Source organism: Alosa sapidissima, chromosome 8 (assembly GCF_018492685.1).
Source record: "Alosa sapidissima isolate fAloSap1 chromosome 8, fAloSap1.pri, whole genome shotgun sequence".
NCBI classification, from domain to species: domain Eukaryota; kingdom Metazoa; phylum Chordata; class Actinopteri; order Clupeiformes; family Clupeidae; genus Alosa; species Alosa sapidissima.
In genome coordinates, this window is record NC_055964.1 from 19379393 (window position 1) to 19390307 (window position 10915).

The 10915-nt window shown below is 42.8% G+C and overlaps 1 protein-coding gene across 2 annotated transcripts in view; it reads right to left on the bottom strand.

Moving 5' to 3' along the window:
* homer1b (homer scaffold protein 1b) overlaps positions 1–10723 on the bottom strand; it is a 28161-nt gene extending 17438 nt beyond the window's left edge. The window contains exons 1-2 of one of the 2 annotated variants that reach the window (XM_042100390.1): positions 10029–10723; positions 1052–1208 (exon numbers count right to left, since the gene is read on the bottom strand). In XM_042100390.1, coding sequence (XP_041956324.1) covers positions 1052–1208; positions 10029–10033 — 162 coding nt within the window. In that variant the 5' untranslated portion in view covers positions 10034–10723. Of the gene's footprint in view, positions 1–1051; positions 1434–10028 lie in introns of those variants that run through there. The other variant, XM_042100389.1, reaches the window with a different exon arrangement.
* Positions 10724–10915: the final 192 nt, after the last annotated feature.

Genomic DNA, 10915 nt, shown 5'->3' on the forward strand with positions numbered 1-10915 from the left:
CTGTGTGCAGGGATTCTGGGTAGATAGATAATCATATCGTCAAACAGCCAAAGCAAACCAGAGGGGTTGACAAGGCTGGAAGAATTCTGCCCGGGCTGCACAGTGACACAGTGGGATCGCGTGGCAGCCTTATTTCAGTCCTGGACAGAGAGGGAGGGATGGTGAGGAGTCCTTACACAGTAGGGTATGCTGAAGAGGCTATTTTAACCACTGTCCACACACTGCTCTCTCCAGATAAGACAGGAAAACAGAGGTAGGGAGTTTCTTCTGGCGTGAATTATGAGATGGACAGTCCCTACTGGAAAAAGAAAACATGACTAATGATAGATACTCTTCAGAGTAAAATAGAGCAATGCTGCTTTTCGAGTGCAGTGTGTGGGCTAAGCTTTCGAGATCTGTCAGCCCACATCAATGGGCTGCTTGAAAATCATAGGTTGAGACAGAATCGCTTTGTCATTGCTCACAAGACAAACTACAAAGTAATGCCATCCATAGCCTTTGTAGATCTTATGTTTTCTTTTTCTTGCTTTCGTCTGTTTTTGCTGCCAACCGGAAGCTGCCATTCTCTAGCTACAGTACAGCCACTGTTGATGTTGCCTGGAGACCAGAGAACCACGGCGACCTCGGTTTCAGGTTACAGTGCGAGCCTGAGAGGAACTTTAAGCGAAAGCAGGTCAGACATCTGCCCCTATCTTTGGCCGTGTGTCATGTGTGTATGTGTGTGTGCTGATGATGGTCAGTAGCCTCTCTCTAATCTGTCACTCTCCGCATGGTGCACAGCCTCTGATTAATTCTCAAATTGACCACTGCTGATGACAGTCAGAAGCAATGAGTGTCCCATCTGCACTAACCAAGTGGTCCCATGGGGGGGGGCAAATGAGTAAGAAAGGCCAAGCTGCCCTCAGCAAATGGTACCACATGAGTGACCTCAACAATAGCCAAATGTCCACAAAATCTGTCAAATTGTGATTGGTCAGTGCTGAGTTAGCCTTTCCTCAAATCTGCAGCAGGGTTAGGAATTATATTTAACAAGTGAAGGTTTCACTCTTACCTTAGTGCCATCCAGACTGATGATTCTGTAGACATTCCTGGTGCTGTCGTAGAAGTAGGAGACGGTGACAGCGTGCTTGCTGGTGGGCACCCAGTTCTTCTTGGTGCTGGGGTCGATCTGGAAGACGTGCGCGCGGGTGCTGTAGATCGGCTGCTCCCTGAAGGGCACAAAGAAGAAGTGGTGAACCTCCTTGTGCCGCAGCACCACCGCCTCCCCGCTGCCCGGCGAACCGGAGTGACCGGGAAGCTGGATCACCATCTCTCCACCGGCCTCCATCTTGGCTCGAGCGGCTCTCTGGGGTGCTTGCAGGTGGCACCAGTGTCAGAAGCCCACCCACCATTTACACCGTGGGTGAACTGCACACAAAAGACACCGCTGTGGCAGGAGGGCTGGATCCACAAGGGCCGAAATAGAAGTGTCAGCTGCTTTGGTTTCCGCAGAGGGGTGACGGACTAATTATAGTTTGGATCGCAGTAACCTGTCAAGCCAGAGGCCCGCCCCTGACAGAGCTTTCCCTACACGCCTTCCCACTGGGTGTACGATTGGCCAGGAGGCCAAAAGAATCCATATGCTTGTATACAAACAAACATGTATACCACACAGCATGTACACACACACACACACACACACACACACACACACACACTCACACACACACACACACACACACACACACACACACACACACACACACGCAATCAAGATTTAGACACACATACATCTAAAATTATTACATTTGCACAGTCGAAGAAAACTGTTTTTTTTTTTTCATTTACATGAAAAAAGTCTTGAGAAATATGTGAAACAAAAGAAGAAAGCTGTAGAAAAGAGATTGTGCTAATGTACTGGTTAGGTTTCATAGATGGCTGGTGGCTGCAGAGAGCTTTAAGCAAATTCAGTAGAGTTCAAATGCAGTACACTACGCTGTGCAGTGGAGGCTCTGGGCCATGCGTGGACATCTTAATCTTCAAACAAATGCAAAACCTTTGAATACCTAGCATTAAACAGAAGACTCATATAATTATGCATTTATAAAGTGGAAAGCCTTTTAAGTAACATCAACAGGCAACAAAAACAACTGTTACCCCCTGCCTATTTGTACTTAATCACTAAAACATTGACTGTGCCCACACTAATCCCCAACATATTGAGATCCCATGGGTAGTGTTGTTTCCTTCTTCTGCATCATATCTTCATTTTAATTTAGCCCAAAAGGGATGACAGCTCAATTAAAAAACAAAAAAATAAAAAAAAACCCAAAGGCAATACAATTATTTTCCATCAGATTCCCTTCTAGCGATTTGGATGATTTTTCATCTTTTTCATCTTGGAACTAACCAACAGACCACTCCAAAAATAGAGCTCCATTTTTCTCCCTTTCTCTATGCATAACATGTGTGCAGTATGTCTTCTGCAGAGAGCAGAGGTGAGCAGTGCACCCCCCCCCCACACACACACACACATACACACACACATCCCATGCACTTTCATAAATATGCCCATGGGGGTTGATTGCTCGCCTGCCTGGCCACCACCTGAGAAGTTTAATAGGTGGGGGCTTAATAGGCAGGGAATGCAGCATCATGAAAGCACAATTATTTGCAGACGCTGCTCCCTTGAGAACAAACAGTGAGGGGGTGTGCAGCTTTGGCTCCCTCACAAGCACGGAAGGGGGGATGTAAGGGGAGGGGGGTATCAGATCATCTGTGCCGAGTCCATGCATTCCCCCAGAACCAGACTAGACTCCAAAAGCCAAAAAAATAACACACACACATACACACACACACACACACACACTCTTCTCTCTACATACAGTTGGAGCTGCACTGCACCCCATGTTGTATCAAGACAGGCAGGCAGTCAGGCAGGCGGGCAGGGAGGAGGCTGCCACTGCTTCTGCCTCCTCCAGGAGCAGGAGCAGCAATCGTGGGGAAAAAAGAGCGGACTTGTTGTGTGCAATTCCCATACCTGGGCAAATCACCATATTCAATTCCATAAGCATGCTCCCAATCAGCCTCAATCCGCCTGATGCACTGGGATCCAGATAGTGAGTGAGAGAAAAAAGGGGGAGGAGGTAGAGAGTGAAAGAGAAGAGAGAGGGAGGAGGAGAGGGAGGAGGAGGAGGAGGAGGATGGAGGGAAGGAGAGAGTGGAGGGAGGCACACAGCAGACAGGGAAGTGCTTACGCTGCACCGAGGGGCTGAAAATCTTAGAGAAACATCAAAGGCGCACTGCATAATTAACATTAAAATTCAACAGCAATCACCATATGGGGTGTGGGGGGAGCGGTTGTGGGGTAAAAGGCAAAAAGAGACAGAAGGAGAGAGAGAGAGAGAGAGAGAGAGAGAGAGAGAGAGAGAGAGAGAGAGAGAGAGAGAAAGATTACACAGAACAAGAGGCTGCTGTTTCTGACAGAGGGCTTCTTTTTGTGTGATGAAATGAGATTATCATAAAGATTGATCCTAGTATGTAATGGCACATGAAGGGAGATCGTTCGTGCTATAAGGAGCTCTCTCCAAAGGAGAAAGGAATGAAAGTTTACCACTGTACATCCTAACCGTCTGAGTTTAGTCAAGCCAGTATTTTTGGTGAAAAAAGAACCCAGTCTATTACCAGTGAAACAAAATGTTTTGACATTTACATCCAATTATGGTACATAATTGCATTAGTATTTCAGCCTAAAGCCTAAGACTGTATTTTCATTTACTGATATTGCGATTTTTGCCCAGAAATAGTCATAAATAATTGCATGGGGATATACAAACAATGGTATTCTATTATACCCAGTAATGACTGCATTTGTAAGTCTCCACATAGGGCAAATAGAAACTATTAACCCAATTCATAAGTCTGGTAATAGTATGTGATTGGAACAGCGGTGTGTGGGGATTATATAACTGTTTAGTGAGGCTGTACATTGTTCCAAAAAGGCTATCTCACACAGCGCACACAAGAAGGCCTGCAATCACTAAATCACCACACTGCACAAGAGTGAGTTTGGATGAAGTCTGCTAAAACAGCATTGTGTTCTTCATAAATCACCTGTCCTTTGTTTAACTCAGGTACTAATCATTCACTCACCATGATAGTCAGAACATATCTGTCTTAATCATTTTAACTACAGAATATTAAGTGAATGCTGGCACAATGAAAGATCTGTCATACAGTACTTTTCCCTCTGGCTGTTATCTCACAGACAGTCCCACAAATCTGCCGCTTAAATATTTTAGCATCCTTTTACTATGAACAAAATAACACCATTAGAGAGGTCTGTTAAGCACATAATAAATAGACTCAGGCCATCACTATGCCATCTTTTCTATTTAGATTTGTTCAACTGAATTCTCTCCTCCAGAAAGAACGTCTAGTACATGTGTCTGACAAAAAAAGCGAAAGAGGCAAGACGTATAACTGGAAGTGCTGCTAAATCCACCTCAGCGAATGCCTGTAAGTCTCTGCAAGATCCTTCTAAATGAAGCCCTCCACTGTGTTTAAGATTGCGTAGAGGTGACATCCTGCAGGGGCGTTAGCATTAGAGGTGAGCAGGAGAGAAAGAGGAGCATGTGCTAGAATGTTAAGATGGCATAGTGAGGTAATTATAGGATGCTATAGTTATCTCTCTCTCTCTCTCACACCTTTTCTCTCTTGAGCTAAAACAGGGCAGATTGTGTGAGAGCTGAGAGCTGTGTGAAAAGCAGTGGAGGAGAGACAGGCCAATCTCAATGACAGCATCAGCATCAGCATCAGCATCAGCTTGGCTTTAGAATTTCCTGCTGTGGAAATGTTCAACATTCAGCCAGCAGAACTTGTTTGGCCAAAGTGCATTCACATAGCACTCTCATATGGTGGATATAGGATTGTTGTATAAGTATGTGTCCATGGAGGAGACCATTAGAGTAAGACAGGGTGGCTGTGGATATGCAAGCTGAGTCAGAAGCATTTGCCAGAGATATTTGCAAGAGAGCAACCACAGCCATTTTAAACTTGATGTGATGTCCTGGCATAATAGCCAAGGATGTAGTGGAGGCTAAACGCAAGTAAACGCAGTTTATCCACCTCTGAAATTTCAGAAATAGAGTTTATCCACCTCTTATTAGAGTTTATCCACCTCTCAAAAGAGTTAATTCATCAATGGCACTTTTAACATTCAAAAATAATCATGACATGAATCACATTGTATTATCCACATTCACAATATGCAGGCTACACTCTAAGAACCATTTAATACAACTGATGTTGTTATAAACATTGGACAATAACCTCCACCATCATCAAATATGTTCTAAATGCCTTTTTAAAAAATCTAATACTGCATGGGTGGCGCAGTCCACCTTACCGTGATCACAGAAATCATAGTTTAGCCACCATATACACCATAGTGTTATTGAACAATTGAATTAAATTTAATCTGCAAATACCTACAAATGCATGAAATATACTGTACATCACAAGTATATATAGTATATAAGTATATATACTCTTTTGATCCCGTGAGGGAAATTTGGTCTCTGCATTTATCCCAATCCGTGAATTAGTGACACACTCAGCACACAGTGAACACACAGTGAGGTGAAGCACACACTAATCTCGGCGCAGTGAGCTGCCTGCAACAACAGCGGTGCTCGGGGAGCAGTGAGGGGTTAGGTGCCTTGCTCAAGGGCACTTCAGCCGAGCCTACTGGTCGGGATTCGTACCGGCAACCCTTCGGTTACAAGTCCGAAGCGCTAACCAGTAGGCCACGGCCACCCTCCGTATCAATCAAATTAGAAAATAAGTTTGGTATGTGATGTTTTAACACATTAAGAATGGACATTGGCCATTCAAGTTATAAGTTATAAGTTATAAGTTATTTTATACAGACACCTCATGAGGAAATAAAGAACAAATCATTGCTGGACAATCAGCTGAGTGGTCATATTGGACTGTGTGCAACATGCAGTGTTGTCCACCAAAACATTAATGGAATAAAGCTACTTCATTTAAGTGGGTGGGGAAATCTTGCAAGTTTTGACTAAATCTGGCATCAAACATTCTTGCTCTGTCACAACTCAGGACATTGAGAGCACATTGGAAGTTGTGTATCAAACACTGTAGAGAGATTCAGTCCCTCTTCCTGTCCTTACACCTTCAGAGCTGAGGGCTGTCCAGGAAGTTGGGTTACTGGATTATCCAGGTAACTTCAGGAGTAACCACTGATCTCTGTAAAAACACTGAATCAAGCATGTTCTTTTGAGATGGTTACACCAGTTACCTGGAAAAGCCAGTGACCTCGCTTCGTAGTACAGCCAATTGCATTGCATCAGTCAACACATCACATCACATCACATAAATCCCTATTTCCCCCACAGTTTTGTCCAGGGAGATATTTGCATGGTGTTTCAGTGCCCAGCATCCTTCATCTTAAAGCCCTGTTGGCACCAGCATGGATACCAATCATGGCCTTATGGTGCACTTTTGAGTGCCTGAGCTAATAATTCAGTTAGCCTAAGAGCAGCTGGCTTCATTACATTATTAGTGGTTTTCCACTGAGGATATATCACTTCTGCTATAGCTCAGAGAACTCCTTCCCCATGACCAGAGGACCAGCACAGAGTGTAAAGCACACACACACACACACACACACACACACACACACACACACACACACTCTCTCTCTCTCTCTCTCTCACACACACACTCACACACAAACACACACCACAATCTCTAATACATGTTTAGACTGTCAACTACCATACAGCACAAATTCTCCAGTCCCCACTGATGTAATTAGAACACCTCTCCCAGCCTTAGTTCTCCTTTTCCTTGCATTTCTTGTGTGTGTACATGTGCCAACTCGACAAACATTTACAATGTGCTGGCACTGCCTCTCGTGGAGCCGGCGGGGCGCATTTGGCTTGCTCAGGCTAAAGCTCGATCCAAACGTCATAAAAGAGAATGCATAGCCAGAGAAACATGTTCCATTACACCTTAGGAATGATGAGTTCTGCTATGCTTATCAGGGGTGAAATGGTTCCACTTTCAGGGATCTTTCTTTTGCACTGACACAGGGCTTAGCCAAATGAACACCAATATTTAAAATGGAAAAAAAGAAGAGGGTGTTGACACTGAATAAATGATACAGATTGAGTGTTTAATGCATCCGTCTGTGGGAACAGAAAGTATTACATATACATTTTTACAAATATCATTACAAATGTCAATTTTGGGTATAAATGTGATAAAATCCATTTATACATCCATTTTCTTTCAGATATACACAGGAACGGCATGATGCGAGATTCAACCACAATGCAAAACTGGATTGTGTCAGTCACACACGCAGGGCACAGCGTTACCTAGGTACTCCTGCATGGTACAACATGTGCTGCCACAGGCCAAACAACAACCAAGCCTATCAAACATTACACAACATCAAGCAGTCCCCTTCCTTCATCGGTGTTTCACTTAATTAGGCCCACAACACCTCCAGAAGGTTCAACAGTGGTGTGAACCACACACATGATGGGTTGGGACAAGTTACAAGATTATTATTATTCTATACTACAAGATTCATCATCATAAATGGTCAGAACAAAAAAGCTGTGTGACACCAGCCCAAAATCTTTCAATATAGTACAGCACAGTACTACCATAATTACAATTTAAAAAGTCTTAAAGCCAGGTCAAAATCCTTTACCTTGTGTAACTTCTAATTCATTACATTTACATTGTAAGTAAAGCTCTTCTTTACACACTCTCACCCTAACACACTCCTGTAAAACTGAAGTTGAGTTTTTATCTCTGATTGTTGGGAATTCTCTCTAACCTTCTCTTAGCCCTCTACTGAACATCAGAATTGTTGAATATGCTAGCAACATTTCACTTATAGAGCCTCTAAAAGAGAGTCAAATGGATTGCATTTTCTGTACGGTTGATGCTGGTACAGTAGGCCTATATAAAAGATGTTACTACTTAACACCCAAGGATCCAAGAGCCAAGCTTAAACAGCAGTATAAAATCCATTAAGTGCCCCAATATATCAACCTTTATAATCAATTCATAACAAAAACCTAATACATGTGCTGAGTATATAGAATATGTATAGCATAATAATACATATGCTGAGTGTTCTTAAGAATGCTCTGTGTGCCCCTTCGCAAACATTTTTCCTTATTGAATCTCATAAATGCACCACTTAACCCACAGGAAGATTCAAAGATATGGCAAGCCTAAATAAAGAATAAAGCAGTAAACAAGGGCTGTTTAACATAATTACCAACAGCATGTAACACTAATACAACTTGGTCCACTGTGTGAACAACCTGAATTTGGACCTCAGTTTTGTCTTGAGTTTTCTATCTGTGCATGGGGTGGGGCTAGTGTACCCCACTTTTTTTCAGGAACTGCTGAACACAGAGTAAATACTGAGAAGTCCCGTTCTCTGCAGTCGCGACTCGCCAACACAAAGTCGCACATAACCACGAGATAACAGTTGTGTGTGAGAAACAGACACCAGTGCCTTACATATAGTCAATATAGCTGTAGTTAAAAATAAAACTACAAATAAAACAAGAAAAAATATTAATTGCATAGGGCTATCAAAGGGCCAAGCCTCTGAAACAATATGAAATAGTGGTTTACATGTGTCATTATGATTGAGAGGAAGAAGTAAAGCTGTCACCAAATCCCTTGACTGCAATTTTATGCTTCAGATCAGCTACTCAAAAGCAAGACCATTCCATTTCAGAAAGATCTGTTTAGCAACCATGTCATTAACAGCTAAATTGGTGTCCCGCAATAATACAGCAATCTATTGTTAATAACTATTCTGATTCCTGGGGTAATACATATGTGTCTGTGTGTGAAGTGGTGATGTAGGCTACAGCGAGTGTGACTTATTTGGGATTTTATACACAGACTTTAATACACTGCTTGAACTTGGAAATAAGGGAACTTGGACCTATACAAAGTAAACAATTATTTCTCTCTTGACCTTTGAATTGGCAGCAGCTGAATATGAGCAGTAAGTGGTTCATTCGATTACGGACAGTCTGCAGCTGGACTTACGTGGGAGGGCCTTACATTAGAAGATGTCAGGAATACTTGTACGTCGGGCTTACCACATCCCTAAAGCCCTCCATGAAGCTCTCATTGACTCGCAGTTTCTACTGTTCTCCCACAGATACACAAACGTCTTTAAGAAACCAGCAATGATATAAGCATATGCTACATATTATGTAGCAGAGAACATTGGGAACAACACCGACCTACTCATGAAATTAAGAAATGGAATGTGACATCAAGTGCAAAAGGGTGCGAAAGGGAAAGTGCTTCAAATGCAGTCATTTTCCATGGCCATTCATGCCACCACATTGAACTAACGCATTCTAAACACGTTCCCGTTTTACAACCCAAGAGTAGTATTTTTAGAAAGGAGTCAGACTACAAGCCTAACGTTAAGCAACAGTCTACAATTAAGGTTGCCATTTCAACCCGTCCATAGCTCGTCGTTGTAAAAGAATTGGCTGATCTTAAAATGATAGCCTATGTAAGCCTACTTGCAGTTCCTTACAGACATTCCATTCATTTATTCAGGGAATCCACCACATTGGGTAGTAATGTGCTCCGTTGGGAGATTCAGCAATACAACTTAACTTCACGATGCGCGTATTTTAGGTATGGGCCATGGGTATTTTCACTTTGGAAATGATCTGAAATAATCATGTTTGTTGATTTCGGTAAACCTGCAGAAATATCACAGCAGGTGATTTCAAGTGACTGTTCTGACCAACACTGAACTGCAGGTCGAGTTGGGCTACTTAAAAGGAACAAAACCAAGACTGGTGAATGAAAGTGTCCCCATAATCCAAATGCAACATTTTAGTGAGTTTTTACATCGTGAAATCATGAAGGATGTGTGTCCAAAATCTTATGTTATCCTGTCTCCCTGCCTATAGCTCATCGAATTCCTGCATCCACACACATTCAAATGCACTTACCCCATTATCTTGGCGAAATGAGCTGATGAAGAACCCTGAGAACAAGAGGCGAATTCCTGGAAACAGCTTGTCGTGTCGTTGTCTATTGTTTTTGGGTGGGAATTTAAATATATTGGAATTTGAAGTCAAGTGATTTGCCTCTGCGCTAACAAATAACGGCATCCATGTAGCCCTTGAAGGAGATTTCTAAAACATGGTCCACTGGTGAGCAATGGACTTCGCAGTCTATCATGTCAACGATTATAGAAAATATAGCCTGCTGTATTTAACGTATCCCTGTTCTCCGTGGTACCGCGCAGGATTCTGATCTACTTTGTATCACGGTGCAAGTGCAGAACGCTGATCATCCCTCGGATTCCAACGCAAGAGGCAAGCGGCATATCATGTCCACGCAATATGCACCCCCGAGCTTTTACTGTTTGATGTAATGGATGTGCTTCAAGTTGGTTTGGTTGCCCTTGCGTAGTCAGATGTTTGGATGACCCTGGCATGTCCACTCCTGATTCACATTCTGTAGGCTAATAGGCTATAAATTAGTGCCTTTTGGTAAACTGTTCACCGTTCAAAACAGTCACCTCCTCTGGAATTCCCAGTGTGTCGAGAACGTTGATACAATTCGCAGAGGTCTCCACTTCTAACGTTTTATCATTACAAACACAACCTAGCCTACTGCTTGATTACGCACATGGGAGGATTTTTGCTAAATAAAATGAGAATGTGATCTTTCTGTTTGAACATCTTCAGCCATTAGAGATTGCGAATGCAATTTAAGGCATGAGAAGCAAATAGGCTATGCCCACCGACACGATTCAATATCCATTTATTCCATGGCAGTCATTTGACTTAAATCATAGGCTAGTAGTGTGACTCGTTTCCGTTATTGTGCT